The 18,822-nt window shown below is 47.3% G+C and overlaps 3 protein-coding genes across 3 annotated transcripts; 2 read left to right on the forward strand and 1 right to left on the reverse strand.

Annotated features, from left to right (window-relative positions):
* Positions 1–7,295: 7,295 nt before the first annotated feature.
* On the reverse strand, positions 7,296–7,643 carry FVEG_14070 (hypothetical protein; the record flags this gene model as incomplete). The annotated part of the gene is made up of 1 exon (XM_018903406.1): positions 7,296–7,643. One exon carries the CDS (start codon positions 7,641–7,643, stop codon positions 7,296–7,298), a length of 348 nt encoding a protein of 115 aa, XP_018762157.1.
* A 2,441-nt stretch (positions 7,644–10,084) lies between these two features.
* On the forward strand, positions 10,085–10,927 carry FVEG_17719 (hypothetical protein; the record flags this gene model as incomplete). Its single annotated transcript, XM_018906949.1, has 1 exon — positions 10,085–10,927. One exon carries the CDS (start codon positions 10,085–10,087, stop codon positions 10,925–10,927), a length of 843 nt encoding a protein of 280 aa, XP_018762158.1.
* Positions 10,928–14,775: 3,848 nt separating this feature from the next.
* Positions 14,776–15,518, forward strand: FVEG_14071 (hypothetical protein; the record flags this gene model as incomplete). The annotated part of the gene is made up of 3 exons (XM_018903407.1): positions 14,776–14,855; positions 14,984–15,045; positions 15,163–15,518. The coding sequence occupies 3 exons, from the start codon at positions 14,776–14,778 to the stop codon at positions 15,516–15,518; spliced, it is 498 nt and encodes a 165-aa protein (XP_018762159.1).
* Between the last annotated feature and the right edge of the window lie 3,304 nt (positions 15,519–18,822).

Raw genomic sequence — 18,822 nt, forward strand, 5'->3', positions numbered from 1 at the left:
TAACAAAGCCTCTCAATAGCATCACAAAGCTTCTAGGGGGACTATCTTCTCAATGCTGTCGTTGAGCTTCGGGTGCATCTTTTGAATAGCGTCGCTGATTTTCTGCCGGATCTTGTCCTCGATTGCCTGTTGGCACTTCTAAGCTAACCCAGAGAGATAATTGACGAACTTGATGCTCAGCATAATTTCCAATGCAGTGTGTAGAGGTGTTACTTTGTGCTCCCAGAGTGTACCTCCGATGGAGAGTATGAGATATGGGAAGGACTTGACATCAGGATCTGAAAAGCTATCGGATTAGTGGTACTCCTTTCCTAGAGGTATTCACTAGCACTGACGCATCGTGACGGCTTGGGTAGTTCGTTTCTGTTTAAGCGTAGAGGAGTGCTTAGGTTATGGTGGTTTTAGATATCGGATCCAGACTGTTCAAAACTAAGAGAGTGATAGTGGGGGGAAAACGTCAGAAGGATTGAATTAATAGGGGTAGCCTGGGTTATGTAACAGAATATATGTCAATTTGAAATGTGACTTGTAATCAACGGAGAACTCTTGCTGTAACACGGTTCATTTTGCGGAACTAACCAAAGACATGAACGAGGGTTAGTCAACAGGTATTTCGTGACACCCGCCGTGAGCATGCTCACCCTCCCGGCTGCTTTTGACTGGGCAGTGTAATACTGGCCCATGCACCAATCGTGGTACCACTTCGGCCTCCTGTTCTCGATCTCGCACGTCTCGCTATTCCCAGTCATGTCCCCGAGCGAGATCAAGGTATTGTCCTCGAAGATGCCTGGCCACGTGTATTGGCACTTCGATCTACTCCGTAGGCGGGCACAGGCTCCTCGAGAAGTCTCTCGACAAGCTGCAATTCACAGCCTCGTTCGTGGATGCATTCGTGTACAAGCACAGGGGCACGTGTCGTGTATAGGCCTCCGCACACCTTGCCATGTGTACTTTCGGGTGTCACACCGGTTCCATACTCTTGCCCGAGTACATATTGATCTACCTCGGCGTGTCCTTGTACACCGTCGAGATCCCGTTCATCATCACCTCCACGTTTATGTACACATACACAGGCTCGCACACTATCATGTTCCCGTCGCTCTTCTTGTCATGATGGCGTGATCTACTATCGGGGCCGAGACCGCCATCGCGTACATCTGCCCGATCGACTGCTCGTTCGCGTCCGGCAGATATCATGTTTTTCCAGATGGTTCCGCAGATCCATAGTCAAGACAGGAAAGGTAGGAAAGATGCTGCGGAATCCGGTTTGGGGGGACCTTCTAAACATAGATAGAAGACGCTCCACGTCACCGCTTTGACGTGGGCAGTAAGGAACCAATGGTCTTACATGATATAGGCTATAGCATGCAGCATATCAGTACTCCATGATCTGCAAGACAGGGATTATAATGTTGCAGGCAAAAAGGCCAGAATATAATTGAAGGAAAGCACAAGCATTCTGATCGTACTACCCTTTGAAACAGAATCGACCACGCTATCTTTGATCAGCAAGAGCAACAGGGTAACGAAATGCAGGACATATTGCCAATGAGATGAAAGGGAATGTTGATCGGTGCCATTGACTGGATGGAAGCTAAGATCAAGGCTGAGAATGAGCAGATGATGGGGATCAGCGGGGGAGGGGGACTTTGCGTCTACAGACTTGGGATGAGAAAGTGCAATATGTTGTAGAGAGGAATTGGAACCTTGCGTAAGAAGGAAGCTCATGCTTGAGACTAGGTACTGGTGATGGAATTGGGTATTTGGGGTTTATGTTCACAGCTATGTATTCGTGGTAAAGCCCACTTACGCTACTTGCGAAGGACTATCAGCCGTCAGTCAATGGCGTAACTGCACGTTGGATCGTGTCCAAGATGTCGAAGCCCTGTGACTAGCGTATGGTGTAATGGTTTTGATTAACGCGACTGAATGACGCGATATGTGGTAGGCGGAGCGGAAACACCTGGGCTCTCAATTACATATTGGCTCCCCCTCTCCTCCGAATCACCTTGTCTTCATAGAATCTGCCCATATCCTGAAACTTACACATAATATTCCTTCGTGTCCTATCCATGGCCTTATCACTTTTCATGGGCGCAGATTGAAAAGATGTCCTTTCCTGTGCTATGTTATCGGGAGGATATAAGTCAATCGGGAAACACTGCATCTCATACTGGAGCGTTTTAATAGCGTTGGCGCCTTCAAGAGCTACCTTGCTGTGACTGAAATAGCACTGAGGCAAACGATATTGGCGGGCGGCAAGTTCACCCTCCTTTGGTTGTACTATCGCTTCAGTCCAAGGGGTTTCAAGTGACTTCAGCCACCGTCCGAATTGCCACGGCATATTCGTCTCTGCAACATCATAAGGAACCTTTCTCTAGAAGCTCTTGAAGTTTACTCATTGTTATGCTTTGGTGGGCAGAATAGCCTTCGAGCCCGACCTGCACATTGATAAAAAAACACAGACTTCGACACAATAAGGGTCATAGTCGACCCCCTCACGGCTGCTTGGAGTTTGCCCTTGAGGGCCATCATGCAGACCTTCCTAGCCAATGACGTACCGCGCTGTTGCTTCATCATTAGATGTTGGACGTCACATCAACCGCTGAGCCGTGCAAACCAATTATGTCGGCTTATACTTTTGTCTCTCCCTTACCGTTCACCCAGGCGCTGTCGTTAGCTGTCTGTCATGAACTATTTCGGCTACTGTTAAGTGCTCAACCGAGCCCTCCTTCTGTCTGCAATACCTACTCACGAAGCGACTCGAGCACCAGAACACTTGGATTTTGTAACCAGCATCCCAGTTCGATCATTTATCTCCCTTTGTTTCGAATTGAGTTGTTTTTAGGCATCATCTTGACCTTTGGAGTTTGGGCTTCTTTTCTATCTACAATAGATACCTATCACATCAAATGCCCACTTACCCCAAACTTCAGCATATAGTTGTGTACCTTCTTGATCCGCAGCCGGAATTTCTTGAGAATATTCTAATAACAAAGATAGTTAGCATTTGGTTCTAAATGTATCTGGCAAAGTATGTATGGCGGGAGTAATTGTGGAAATAGGCTTGCATTGTGGAAACTGAGCTAGTCTTTGTCATGTTCCTCCGCATGCATGCCGGTGCTTTCTCTCACATCATGAAATTGGCCCTTGTCTAAAAGGAATTTACTTGCTAGAAGGGGATATCAGCCTATTTATTGTTATCTGCTGGTTGAGCGTGGCCTCTTAACAATTATAATGTCTCCCAAACGCGCAATATTCCTCAGCTCCCAAATCCACTTGATTTGCAAAATAGAGAGAATCTGAAGAACTCAATTCCAAAACTTCAATTTTAATCTATCGGATAATGCAAAAACTCCATTGCAAGTCTATTTGCTTAATGAATAGGCTTCTTGCTAGCCTCTCCATGGGTATGGTTAGTTCTGCAATATGGGATCCCCGGGCCATCTCCTAAGTCACGTTAGAGCATTTGCAGTGGTTCAAACCAATCGCTTGGCTAATATTGAGTAATGGTTGGTCAGCTATCATGTCACCGGAACCCACAAGCGTTAGGGGTCCTTGGGAGATACAGCTGAGTTACATATTGTGGCGCACTAATTCCCCATCATCTCCGGGCTCCAAGACATCATAATAATAAGACTGGCACACTTCAATACTATATCCGGAATTGATGAATGTAATCAGTTTATTTCGTGCCCTTTACAAGCTTCCTGATTGTCACTTCTACTTGAGGAGTTGAGGAAGCGCTTTTGCTTAGCTAATCATTCCAAAGCACTTGCATGTGCTTCTGCTTTATATTTCAAAGGCAAGAAGGAGTGTCGTGTCCAAAGATTGCAAGCACTACTTCAGTATCGGTAAGAGTTGGTGGCCCTGGCCGGCCAGGTAACATGATAGAGAACACATCCTCTTTCCTCGCCTTGCATCAGCACCAGCAGTCAACACCGACGCAATTACTGCTTCATTAGGTTTACCAACCGCTTCAAACAGTAGTTTATCAACCCATGGGTGCATTTAAAGCCGATGCTGCAAAGCATGCCCAATTGATAACGTCACAATAGTCCCAAGACCATAAGGGCTGGACTGCAATAACGTTACACCGTTTCTATCAGGAACTGTTAAGAATAATGCTTTGTTCTAAGAGAGAGACTATATACAATTGTCCACGCCTGCATACAGTAGTGAGAGCAATATAGCCATTCGTGTATTCAGGTGATGGCTCTACGCCGCTGCCGTAAGCTGCTCCTCCACCAGTGTTACCTGTCTATTGCGAACCACCACCAACACTTGCATAGAACAGTCGTCAGGTTAGCGATGTGCTGGTTGAAGGCGAAGTGTTGCTTGGTGCACTTTGTTCGGCGGAGGCTGAGATTTCGGACAGCTTTCGAAGAACTGGTCGTAGTGGCGTGAGTGTTTGTGAAACTCGCCAATTTTGACGACCTTGTGTGTAGGTAGGCAGGCGAAGGCAACTGGGAAGATACGGACGGGTTCTCTTCTCTCGTATGATCTTTTGACCTTTTGCTGCGGACACGGATATTGCGTTGTGTCATGGACCGAATGTACTTGATCTTGGATATCAGTGAAAGCGTTTGTTTGCTGGTAGGTCTGCGACCAAGAGGGCTGTTAGCTCTTGACTATGTTGCGGATTCTGGGCGGTTGGGTCTAGGAAGACTTACGTTCTTGGCTTGGGGCTTCTGTATCTCTACGTTTGACTGTCTTGTTGCTGGTATTGTATACAATCGGGGAACTCCCTTTGCAGCTGGCTATGTTGGCTTGTTGTGGGGAACTTATAGGTTGTTGGATGGCGAGTTGAAGGCAAGTCAACGAAGGAAGATCCTATGACAAGTTGCCAGACAGCAAGAGAGTTGACGTACCTGGTCTATACGCCACGAAAAACACAGCGGCCAAAAAACAAACCAGTGACTGCGCCAATCGAACCCTGCTAACTCGAAGTACAGCGGGCAGGAGCTGAACCAGGTGCCGTCTACAGTGCCTCGGTGGTTGCAGTGGCTCACCCGCACAACATGTTGCGCAGGCTGAGACAGACGTTCTGACTAGCCAGTGAAATAAGGCGGGCTGATTAAATCTCCGTGAAGAATAATTAAGAGAAAATGCATCAATACATATGATGTAGCCGAACAAAAGCAAGACGAGCTCGAGGGCAAGGACGATAGCATCAGCGATCGGACGATGGATAGCACGAGTCTGGATGAATTCAAGAGGCTTCAGAAATCCATCATCTAGGAGTCGACCCTTTTTAGCAGGCGCCTTTCGTTTCCCAACGACGTCTGATATATGCTAACACATCCAGACGGACTGTTAGCCTGTACCAAATAGGTACAAGACACGAGCTAGTCTATTTGTATGACCAGGTGGGAAGGCTAAGAGAAGTTCCAAGCCACAACCCTTATCAATTTACTAACAAGACTTTGGAAGATTCTGAATGAGGATTGGGCTTTGTTTTGTAGGCTGATTCTTTCCATCCTTAGCCCTCTTGGTCATGTTAGACAGCAATGCACTAGAAACCCAGAAAATCCGATAGATTCTCGCAGCACGTTTGCTACGGAAGTTTTTCCTCCCGGTATTCACTAACAGTCTTATCGAGCTCAAGCCTGATCATCTGTAGCCGTTCCAGTGAAACTTTATCCTTTAGGCTATAAATACGTAAACACTTGCAAGACCTGCAGGAATACGGCTTCGCGGAGCCTAACAGCGAGTAGAATCTATCCACGCATAGAGTCTGTCGAAGCTGTACTGCAAAACAACTGTAATAGTGCGACTTCTCCTGCTGATGATGAACCAGATTCCTGGCCCCAATGGAACCAAAATGTATTTCCGACACAGGGAGTTCCTGTTTCAGCTCGCCATCGGAGGCACGGGCCGTGCGGTTCCGGATTGCTGATTTCAAGACACTGTCTCTGACCTAGGCGGAACTCCAGCATTCTCACCGTCACAATGCCCCTCTCATGTTTTGTCGCGGATTTCCGGTACAGCCCACCAGGGTCGCCAGCTGTTTTTCTCAACTCACGCAACCTAAACATCTTCTCTGTGTTTAAAAATGCTTATCCAACGGATGTACGCTGGAACGCCAGGCGGCATTGAGCGCGATGAACCATGCTATTTCACCGACCCCAGGCGCTGGCCAAGATTGAATCAAGCTTTGATCCTAAAAGAGCGCCTTTGTTGCATAAGAAGAACATGGGCGTCGTGTAAAGATTCACGCCATCCCCATATACCTTGCCGCAAAGACCAACTTTCTCTTGATCCTTCTTTTTGTACTGATGCCCTGCCATCCACCCGGGGCATACCATACCCCTGAGTTCAGATTGGGACGACAGCCGGATTTCCATCATGATGACTCTCCGGCCTTCTAGAGAAGGATGTAAGGCGTATGGAAGGCTCGAACGCTTTTGAATGGGGTAGATGGAGATTAATCTTTCGTATGAGGACCAGTAACGGGCAGCTAGGAACGTACGATCCCGCAAACAGATTACCGCCAACAGCCTTGGCTGTCGAGTGAAACGCGGCAACTGTGCAGTCGTACAGAACTTCCGCCCATTGCTGGCGTAGTGTTATTCCCTGGCAGCTCTAAGATCAATGATATGCATCAGCGATGGCACGGCAATCAAGGCCGCAGGACCCGGCGTAGGCGAAGATCCTATACCTCACATCTAGCTTGACTCTTAAGCGATACATGTTACTTACAGCAATAGACGGACTAACAGGCCTACAGTCTTTCCCGTTTGGTAACTACTCAATACTCATATTGATGGTGATTGCGATAGTTTGATAGTAATTCCAGACCAGGCTCCCCGTGTGCAAAACGTCATTTTACTATCTTCTTTTGTACTCCAGCCATTTTTTAATCATCCTCTCGAGGATATTTGTAGGCACGATCCAGCATGAAAATCTCCCGTAGCTCTCCGAAGTCACTTCACTCCCTTATCTTTAAGAAATATTCCAGTTCATGCCTACTGAGCACAGCCACCTGTTATCACCTCAGTTAACACGGCCAACAGTTGCCGGCCAGCAGGGCTCATTGTACAGTCCGTACTGCAAGTTCCTAATGAATATAGCAGAGAAAGTTGTTAATACCAAGGGGGAAGAAACACTAGCAGCTAAGATCTGCCAGACTTCCTTCCCTAAGGCTTTCGCAATCGCTTTGGTAGGCGTTGAGTTTGAGAAGTGGATTCTTGGCGCTCGCGGCCAGCTCGGTCGACCTTTGGCTTTTGACTCGTCGGTGTGTCGAAAGATAAGGTCTGCACTCCCTATGCCCAGTCTCCTCCGCTGGTTTTGCATCATCCACTTCCAGTCTGGTCGATGCTCAAATATGCACCGTATGCCGCCTCATAAATCCGTCCTTGGGCATCGAGCTTGATCATCATGAGATGGCGAGTTTCTCTACGCTCTTGTAAGGATACCCTCACAGCTTCATATTCTGCCCGAAAGACATCAAATTCGGCTTGCGATTTAACTTGAGAGAAATTGTTTATCAAAATAGTACGTGCATGACCAAGGTTATTGATGTCCTGAGCGACCTGACGCAGATCATCCTCAAGCGCTTGGATGGACTTCCGGGCAGAGTTGCGTCCTTGTTCCTCGGATGCGGCGAGACCGTTAAGAAGATCGACCGCGAAGCTGTCCATTCTTAGCAGTGTCGTAGGTCTGAGCTGGGAGGGGAGAACTGGATGCGCGAAGAGACTGGAGTTATTGAAGGTTGTGATATCTTTTTGACTGCTGAACCTCAGCACAGAGTTTGGGTTGCAACTTCAGAGTATTACTCAGCACGGGCGTATATTCTTACCTGTATAATACTTGATCTTCTGAAATACATCTCTATTACAACATCTGTATATATTGGACTGTCTTATCGCACTGGTGAGGTTGTTTTGGGCATAACGTGATATTAAGAGGTGATGCGTGAGCTAATTAATGTCAGGGGATGATAATTTCAGAACATGAATACTCGCTCTTACACTATCTGATCCTTCACTTTTGGTCTATTTTTCTAACTAAAAGTATCATGTAGATGCCAAGTAAACCTACGTTGCGCTGATCGAAGTATCAGACAAGCTGGTTATGTATGTTGTAGCCCGTTGATACGTTAAATATGGCGAAGTCGGATCAGGGACCCATGATCGGCAAGTGACGCGATTGCGAGACGTTGAGTAGGCACAGTAGGACAGGCTGTCAGAAAAGCGGCTGCTCTCCCGTTTATTAAAATTGGCCGCTTTTTCTCGCCGCTTCCTAGTTGGACATGTATGTGATAACTCCGCAAAGGTGAAGTTATTCGCAGATTACGGCACGAGGTGAACGAAAAACAGACCATCTGGTTAAGCTAGGTGGGGGCGCCCAGGATGTCGGTCTCCCAGGTTATCGCTTAAGACGACTCTCTTAGTCTTGTTCTCTGATCCCAGTGTGTTTCAATATCCGTGATCAAATGACTGGAGAAATTGGTTTGTTCGTGATGTGAAGCTGGGGATGTCTTAAGCGAGCCAAGTCAACTGGGGCTTAGGATAAACTAACGTTAGCAGGCGAAACTCAGGGTGAGGTGATGTTGATTAGCAGATAAGATAAGATAAAGAGTCATACTAGACCTAATGGAGCACGAAATGACGTCATTCACGACCTGAATTAACAACCTACTTATCCCATTACGCTCCCTATATTTGAACAAATACTATCTACTTCAGCATTATCCTCATGCTCTTCACTCACACTTGCCAGCGTAGCTCCCAAGATCATTCACAACACGTACCCCGCACGTGCTTTTTGCCGCAATCCAATCGCAAGCAAACCGCCGTTTGGCGTTGGTCGATGTGAGGTCAGCGCTGCTGTCAATTGCCGTGTTTTGTTACGTGGCTCTTCTGACTTTTTGTCTGCTTAGGAGTATGACATCACACTAGCTTCATCTCAGAGTCAAAATCCAGTAGACACCCCTAAAAGTTTTGGCACTGCCGTTGTCCACTTCTTGTCAAGCCCACCTTGGCTCTTAACGATACCGCCGTGGCACAGCATCGCGATACTCACAGGAACATGCCCAACAGCGACACCCAATGAAGTCGCTTCGTTTTCATTATGATGGCTACAGTCACTTCGACCATTTCTGCTCCTACCGCGAACTCATCTCGATGGCAGCTTTGGGGACGAACCAAGACCGTGTGAGTTCTTGGCCCATGATTAGCAGCGAAACAAAAGTGAGGCTCGCACCATTATCAGCCTGAGATGCGTATCTTGGCTGCCAGGATGCGCCTCTCGTGTTCTTTAGGCTTCAAGCCAGGCTAGCAGTTGAGCTAAAGCAGTGGGTGGGTTGTCCAACAAGAGAGTGTAAAATGATTTGTCGCATTTATCTCCATTTCCACATATAATACCTACCCATGGCCAATTTGCATCCCCACCATGCATGGTACGTGTTACTACCAATGAAAGGCGTTACGGCTGACAACCGACCTGTTCCGCCGGGCTACGCATGCATGTGCCCGCAATTGACTGCTGCGTGGCAATGGCTGTATGCACGTTGACCGCAAGAACCAGGGTCGTCAGTATAACAACCAGCAGAGTCCGGAGTGTCATAACTTGGAGACATTGGGGCCGCCATCTGAGACAAAAAGCCCCATGCTCGGCTCAGTGATATTCCAGGTGGAATTGCGTGCCGACTGCCCGCTTGCTCATTTAAATGGTGACGGCCCAACAGACAACTCATTGCTTTTGGTCATTTTTGTGGTTATTATGTGGCGTTTATCGATCAACAAACAACGCTTTCACGATACATCTTGGCATGACTACACTTGCAGCGCCTGATCTGTATGTATCCGTGGTTAATTTATGACCTGTATTTCTACTCTTGATTGATAAGAATCCTCTGAGGTTTTCAGTCAACGAATTGCTAGCTTGATGTTTCCGTTGCATTTGAGATATGAGCGACCTGTGCACTTCCAAACACAGATAAGCCTGTTCACTCGTCATCCCTACCCCAGCTACAAAATCCTCACTCTTTCGACCTGTCTGCATTGACATCCTTCCTTAAGCCTCTTCCAATCCATCCATATCCTCTCTACTCAGATCTTATGAACTTTCACTAGTTACCATGGCGCCTTTATTTGGCAATGACGGCTCGGCGAGCCAAAGTGACACTGTTTCTGGTGATTCCCAAGTCGCAATTAGCAACCACGCTCCCACAACTCCGCCCCAGATGGTCGTGACCGAGTTTCGGTCGCCTCCTCGAGTTCAATCTCACCAACCTTCAACTCGGTTCCGCAACACGCAGGGCCATCGACGACGACATCGACGAGCCACTGAGACAGCGGCCCTGGGAGGTCATTTCGCCACTCCACCACGGAGAGTTCCTATTCCGCAATGGCGATTCCAGGCGCATCGTCCGGATGATACGGCTCCAGATCGAATACTCCATCAACATCGTCGCAATCGTACAGTCGGTGCCCATCGTCGATCCCAAAGCTTCCTGCGATATCTCGCCACTATTCGGGAACTCACTCAAGCAATGACGGATGTTCAACGGCAATGGGGTGGGCCAGCCTGTGATTCACTGCACATATCCCCAATCAGCCTAAGCCCACTGGGTCAACATCGGTCCCAGGAACCTCCTCCAGCAACAATGCTTGGACCGAGTATCACAGGCCTCAGACAGGACATGATCAATCTCTCGATCCATTCGCACAGCCCTCGGCCATCATCTAGTCTACCCACTATCCAGATGGTTCCCCCGACTTCAGCGACATTGTCTCCACCTCCGCAGCTGATCATGGATCCTCTATGGAAAGTGAACAGCCGCATTACGGAGGATAATACTCAACTCCCCGCCCATTTGACTCTCTTCGATCTGCAGATTTCAGGTAACTCTGAGGTTAGTCGCGAGAGACACCCAGTGTCCTGCGAGTGTGACATTTGCCAAGCCGAAAGCATGTCTTGATATGGTGGCAAACTTCGAATACTTGTTACTGTTGGCGTTTTTAGATGTCGCATCCAGGACGGAGCACATACTAAATGTTCTCAAAAGTATCAGTGGCAAAAAGTGACAGTCTGATATGAGTAATTGGCGCGATGGGCTTGGAACATGTGCACTTTCTTCACTTTCTTTGTGTTTAACGGCGGTATGGAACTTGACTAGTATTATGAATCACACCTTTCTTCGATCACGTTTGCTTGATACCTCAACCTCTTTTAACTTTAACGCGTCCTTGTCCCTCGAGGCCTTGCATTCAAATATATGTCAACAAGATAAAGAGCTATGAAACCGCTGATGTTGATTTTTATGCCCACTCCCAACATACAATGATGCTTCTTGGCTGTAGAGGGTGTTTAGGGAACCTGGCTCCATAAGGAGATTTAGGATTGTTATCTCACCTAGCATTATCCTGAAAGAGTTGCCCGTCCGTTCTCTGAGAAATTGGCCTTTACAATAGTGCTTAGTTTAGCAACTACGAGTTCATTGTCTTGAGTGATAGAGTCCTTAAACATGCTGAAGGTCCGCGGATGACACTGGAGGGTTTGATCAAGATAGCATATCAGTAGTGGAAATAAGGCACAAATCATTAGTGCATTATGTGACGACGCTAATGTTAACTCCGCATAGGGGACCGTGAGCATTTTGCTTCCATAACCCGGCCGAGCCCATCTCCAACTAACACTCTATCGAATAAAAGAGTCAGTAAAGCATATGTGCTCGTATCTCATGAGACCATAGAGAAACACGGTTAGCTCTCATCCATCAACTCATCACACAAACCGCCAGGCCATGGCTATCATGATAACTTAAGAACAACATGTTGGTTCTTTACTGTGCCTTGCATCTCAACAGTTGCGTTCGCTAAGGTTGATTCTCGTGATGCCAGCGGCTGTTGTGCTGCGAATGACACGACGCGACTGCCATATCCCTACATTCTTGTAGAACAACAGTCGGTCATAATAGGGCTAACCAGCATCACCCGCGCCCGTTGCGCCACCTGATACCGCTTCGCTGGTTTCGTGAGCAATCTCGAGATGAGGTCGACAATATCCGATGTATTTCTCAGTATATCCAAGATAGAGTATAACGAGGAGAAAGTGTCTTCATCGTAGCTGGACTAACGTCCATAAAGTCACTAATGTCAGTTATAGTATGAATAGTTATGTGTGAGCTGTCGCACTTTACTTTGGTATCCGTGTTGAACTGCACCAGAAGGAGAAGCATTGATCCTCACACTACTCAACTACCGATTTGGGTGATATTTTGACACCACGACAGCGATTTCCTTTGTATGTTCATCTGTGACCCAACCAAGTAGCTCCACGCCCTCCAGGGATCAAAAGTCGCTCCTGCAAAGTGTTTAGGGGCGGCAGCGGTGTCTTGTCGCTGAGATCAAACGTTAGAGCCCGCCTCATTTATTTCTGGGCTTACAAGCTCTGCAGTCCACATTGAGAGTGGATCGGGTTTCTCACTACCATGATCTTCTCCTGGTGCCTGGAGTACCTGGTGTATACGTGCCACGTCGTAGCGACTATCACTGTGCCGAGTTGCGGTTATTCGGTCTTCTACCTTGGCGAAAGTATAGTCTTGGGGAGTTCAAGTCGCAAGAAAACCCAAGTCATTCGCTTCCTTTGTCATCACGAACACGAACGTCTCTTCCACGACACGGGCTCATCGTTGTCATTAATGTACGCTCATACCGATGCAATGCTTTCCTTCCAAGACCGCATGGAATCAAAGCACTGTTATTGACTCGCCTCCATTACACACTGAGCTAGCGGTGAAGCCCAAGCTGTTCACCTCAGCCCAGTCATGTCTGCCATTAATCTTACTGTTGATGTGGATGAGCACAGCGCAGACAACTGTTGACTATGCTTTTCAGTCTACCTGCTTGATAACCCATCAAGCTAGTTGTTTCTTTCTGTGCCCCCTCACATTCTTGCTGCTGGGTGTCATGATGCCAATACCTCTGACGGTGTACTTGATCGGGTAGAGTCGTCATACAGTCCGTCCATCAAAGCGCTCTTGCATGCCCACCAAAACGCAAGGCAGAGGAAAATAGTCAAAGCTCCCCGCAAAGCCTTACTTGTGTCGATGCACACAACACATCGGACCTCTGTTGAAACCTAGCGTACTCAAGTATGCTGAACAGGAAATCAAAGCCATTGATGTCCTGCTGCCCCCATCAACACAGGACAGAAATTGAACCAGTCACGAAAAAGGGAGATTGAAAACCGCTCGGTCACTTGCACAATTTTCTATTTTGCTAGGCATGGCCACTTGTATTCGGTAGACTATTATTAAAGTTGCACCCTTCTTTCCGACTGGGCGGGAAATCCACTGACGGTTGAAGATCTCACTGTTCTGACGCTCTTTTAGCATTACCTTGTCTCGCTTGCCTTTTGGCTCGCTCGACAGGAGAGAATCAGGCTAAGACCTGCTGGGCCGCTCTATCTCACCTAACCTACACCATATGAATAGCATATATGCGAAGCGATAAAGAAACTGACTACTGTACACATCGCAGTGCCTGTATTTCGTGACGAATCTATTATGTTAATTTCTGTAGACTAGATATCTTGTAGGCGTTATGTTGGCTTGGAGAAATAGGACTTGGAACATTCCTTGACTTTGGGATCTTAAGATGGACTTTCTCCGGTTTCGGGATTTTAATAGTCCGATCCGGAAAATGGAACTCCACCAGCATCAGGTATGTCAGTGCAGAAGAACACCGTGGTCAATGGCTGCATTGTTGTCTGAAAAGGAAAATTGACGATTCGGCAATATCAATCCAAAGGTGGTAGAGATCAAATTATATTATATTAGATTTCATATAAATAAGTTAATTCATCACCTGCCGCGTTGTTCCCAAATCGAGAAGGTTTTCTTGTTCCATGAAATCTAAAAACAATAATCGTAACGCCCGTACGTCTCGAGGCTAAAATGGCTTTCAAAGTCTTAACTATATGCAGTTACGGCGTCAATAACGTTCTGTGCTCTCTACAGAGCTGGCGAGAAAAGCCACACCTGCGCTCTACTCTTCTTCGTGGATATGGTACTTGGACCCGTTAAAAGACCAGATAACGGTACTCATGGCTCTCCTGCATCATGATACTGTGCCATGGCATGATGCAATAGTGTTGATCTGCATCGCTTGACTGCCAGTACATGAGTCAGCGCCAGGAGCTGTCCAGCCTGGCGTGGTATGCAACCCTATCTAAGACGCGCTGAAGGTTGAGTATCCATACCTATCAATAACATCGCCCGCGATGGACGAGGCATCTACACCACGGATATCTGAAACTACTAATTCTTGGCCATGGGAGCTCTTTATAGAACACGGCCCATGCCCTTAGCTTCAAAGCTAAACCGAGGACTTGGCCAAGATCATCGACGCGGCGAACAGCGGCAATGCGGGCATCACAGTGGAAGCCGTAATTGCTCGCCTGAAAGAAGATGCGAGCAAGGACCTGAATAGTGTTGTCGCTCATAAAGCATGTTAAGGTTCTGAATGCGGAGATTAATAAGACGCTGAAGCGGCAGCGCGAGAACAACGACCGATCCGAAATCCCAGACTCAGACGAGGATGTCGCGATAAACTCGTCGTCAAAGAGGCCATCAACAACCAACTCCTGACCCGAGCTTCAAAGAGGCAGCGCCTGAATCCCGAATCCCAGCCCGATCGCAATCGCAACCGCTGTCGTAATCGCAAGACTGGGTTAATCCTCTGCCCAAGCCTCAATCCCAACTTGAGCACAGATCCTCGCAAGACGAGCAACACAACAACCGACCTGACAAACAAGCCAACCAAGATGAAGATAGTGTCGTGGGACAAGGCACCACAGAGATCTCCCAAGGCATTGGCTCTTCCAGTGCCCAGGACACAGAATCAGTAAGCATCCATACAGTCAGCCCACCCTAAGCTGCCCAGTCTAACTCTCAATATCCATCAATAGCGAGGCTCCAAAGCAGTATCGATGCGGCATAAATACGCGCCGAGCGATACGAGAACGATTGCAGAAAGTCCGAGACTCGCATCCAAGACCTGAACCTCGAGGTCGCCGCCCACAAGAAAACCCTCAGTACAAAAAAAAAAAAAAAAAAAAAGGCCGGCCAGCGACACCATAAAGGCAGAAAACCACGCGGCTGCACTAGTCGAGTTGAATGCGCTAGTTGAGAAACACGAAAGATTTCTCGAGATTGGAGACGCGGTCTCGGTCTCCAAAAAGCAACAAGAAGTGGACGAGGCGAATCGCATGTCAAACAACCCGAGGAGGACAGAACAAAGGCTGAAGCCAAGTTGGATGGATATGAGGCCAAGACACAGGCGATTTGGGATGGAATTGAGACTCTGTTGAATGGTATTGCGGCTTGTCGTAAGGAGATTGTCAAGTGGACGAATAGCATAGACACGATTCAGTGCTTGCAGATTCTGCGGAGTCTAGACTATGACGCCCTAGAGGCAATGCCGGAGGAGAGGCAGAACATGCGGAATCTTGTCAATAAAATTTTGGCGTCTAAAAGAGAGCGTGCAAATGGTACAGAGGCGAGGTAATAACGTGTTGGCATTGAACGAATAAAATTTGCATGGAAGATACCCAGTATTTGTATTTAAACTTGGGTGAGCTTTGCGGTAGGGTTCTGTCTATAGTATGAATTAGATTACTACTAGAGGTTGCTCAATTGATTCATAAATAAACGTGTGGCCCTACTCGGGACATTATCTACGTTATCTTGGGATTGTGAGGAGGCCACGCTTGCTAAACTGCTGGAAAGCGTATTTGAGGGGGTATCTAGTAAAATAACTTGTAGATTGTCATCTCTCGAAACAGGAATCTATTTGTCGCTCACAAAGCATGTTAAGGTGCAGCGACGTTATTGCGAGCTATTGTGAGGATGATATCTCAAGATGCACTCAGATGGGTCGCATGAGGCGAAGGTCATAGGTTCGAATCCTTGATTGAAGCGCGATGTCTTTTTCTGCGCGGTGAGGTGTTAATTGCCGAACCTGGAACTGAACTCCAGGCAGAAAGATGGTTGGCATCTTAAGATCTCAACATCCGCGATGTCTAAGAGTGGGCCTACTGCTGGCATAAAATTACCCCGCGTTCTGACTGAGAGCTTAACTCCAAAGCTACCCTGAACTCGATGAGAGTCAGCCCATTTCAGCTCAACAGGCCACCATCATGTCTTAAGATACAACTCATAGCACGTATTATAACTTAGCAAATGCTAGGCCTACAACCCTTACAACTGGGCTTTGGCAGGTGTTAGTTTATTGGTGCATCACGTCGTTGCTCTCGGGAGGTGGAAAGGCCAATGCTGGGCCGTGTGATCTGCCGTTCCAGCGGTGGTATCAGATTGTTAATAGAGTAGATGTGGCGGTAAGCTTTATGCATACATGTCCCAAATTGCTTCCACTGTCAGTTCCGCACAGGCATCCTTCGAAGCCTGATACCCTCCTCCGTGGCGAGCCATCGGGTTACCTGTGGCGTCGTGTCCGTCTTCTTATTCCGGAGCGATAACGAGAGAAGCTTGGTACTCGTGTTGGGCGTATATCTCATTGCCAATATTCTTGCCAGTATCATCATAGCCCGCTTCTGCCGATTTGCATTGATCTTAAGCTTCCCAGGTGTTCTGTTGTTGGCATTCACCATGTGGTGACTATCAAATCGCCTTTTCCAGAACAACCAACAATCGACTGCACTCTGTCAGAATAGTCTTTTGATCAAAGCAGTATGATATCAGATGTACTCACCAGTATGAGTCAACAGCCGTCTCGGATCCAGTATTCTTGGCAAATTAAAGGGTAGTCTTTCTGCCTCTGTACACCAACGTCATCAATACCCATACTCCCATCAGCAACAACGGACCCAAAATGCACTGATGGCTGCTGAATTGGCTACCATAGACATGTGGCGGATACGCTGACCCTTTTCGATATTTATAAGCGTCGTTAAATGTCATAGGGATGGTTATGTGACAAATTGCCCCAAAGATGACTGCGACTCACTAATGGACCTTGTTCGGTCTCTGGCAAGCTGACCAAAATTAACTCGGTCTCGGAAAGAGGCTATACGAGTTAATTTTCAATTTTATGTTGAAGCTCTCTTGTTTGAAAGTCACATTGGATCATATTGCTGTTCAATGTCGCCAGGCACAGCATAATTGACGTGACAGATGATAGATGGCAATGACGACACTTAACCTCACCATTAAACCTCGATATATGCTAGGATGAAACACAGAAGGACATGAACATAGCATTTCTTCTAGGCCATATCATCAAGAGCTCGTAAGAACCTGCGTCAAGCTTGAGCCTCTCCCCTCTACCTTGAAATAAAGCCCAAGCTTGACCTTTCATTCCGAGAGCCTGAGTCGAATGTGGTCTTGCTTTTGTTCTACTCTACGTATCTGACTATCTATCTTCTATGTCTCAGTTCGGAATGCTAATTGGCAATAACAGGAACCGATTTGATTCTACCCTTGAACTGTTGGGTAATACCTGTGCGTGTTTTGTTTTCTGGTGAGCAGGCGGTTCTGAGGTGGTCGAGGTATCGGATCGTTTGACGATAGTGAAGAAATTGACCCATCAGGGTCCTAAGAGGGCTTAGTGATTGGAAAGTCCTGCAAGGTATGATGAAATCATCCACGGCCAATTTCTCAACCGCTTGGACCCGTAGATGCACTACTGCGACACCAAAGTGATAATTTTGCCGCGCTGTCTGGATAGTATTCGGCGACAGTGGATAGGCAGGCAAGAAACTAGACTATTTTCTTTCTTTCATCCTGGTAGGTCCAATCCCGGTGCGGTTGAATGTGCGTTAATATACCCCCTCGAGTGCTACGTCTTTACTAAGGTCTCCTTACCAATGGATATTAAATTTCTGGTTCAAGACAAGTTTCCACTCACTCGGTCGCAGTGGCTTGCCATGGACTTGGATGAAACAGTCAAAGCGGTTGTAATCTCAATGCCCCTCGCCAGCCACACCCGCCGAGACATCAGTATCCTACGACACCAGCACCGACTGTTAACCGCATCTGTTGGCATTTAAGTGCGTGAACACCACGGCAAATACACCAGCCCCGAACTCGGTTTCCTTGGTCGACTGGGTGATACAATTGGGCCGTGAAACAATTCATGCTGTGCGATTCTTTCTTTGTTATATGTTGGCTGACGTGCCCTCAAACATTGAGTTAAAACTACCACAGCTAGGTCGCCGATCCTTTTGCTTAGGATCTATATATTTCTCACGTTATTGATCAAGGACAATGCCATCAATAAACGTCAAATATCATGCTAACAGCATCTTCTTGAGACTCTCATCAAGATGTCAGTCCCGGCTGTAGTTAATGGTCAACATGTCTGATGACTACCATACTTCTAGAAGAGCAACATAGCCATCCATGGCTTGGGCATGTCATCTACCACAATGTGGCACAATCTGATGAATGTCGTCAAGTTGACTTGACCCGCCTGAGCACTTTCCTGGCGGCGCTCGAATGTCGTTGATGTTCAACAACTACATCGATATCGGCGACAGCATAGAAAACGACCCGGGAGAAGGATAGACCAAGATCACTCAGACGGAGTAAATAGTCACAGCTCCAGACTAAGGACACCCCTTCAAGACTCCCGTCACAAGGCGCCAGGCCCGAAAGCACTGTGTCATCTCAGGTTAACGTCTCTCAGTCTCTCAGCAGCCGTGTTGAGTTATGACTATACAAGTATATCAATGTTTTGTGAACACCTTTGAGTCTTTGAGTGTTTTGTGAAAGTATCTCACCGAAAATCGCCGCACTTCTTACCAGAGATGCCAGTGCATACCTAATGAATCCTCAATGAATGATGACGGCTG

This window comes from Fusarium verticillioides (assembly GCF_000149555.1).
Source record: "Fusarium verticillioides 7600 chromosome Unknown supercont3.28, whole genome shotgun sequence".
Lineage (NCBI taxonomy): Eukaryota > Fungi > Ascomycota > Sordariomycetes > Hypocreales > Nectriaceae > Fusarium > Fusarium verticillioides.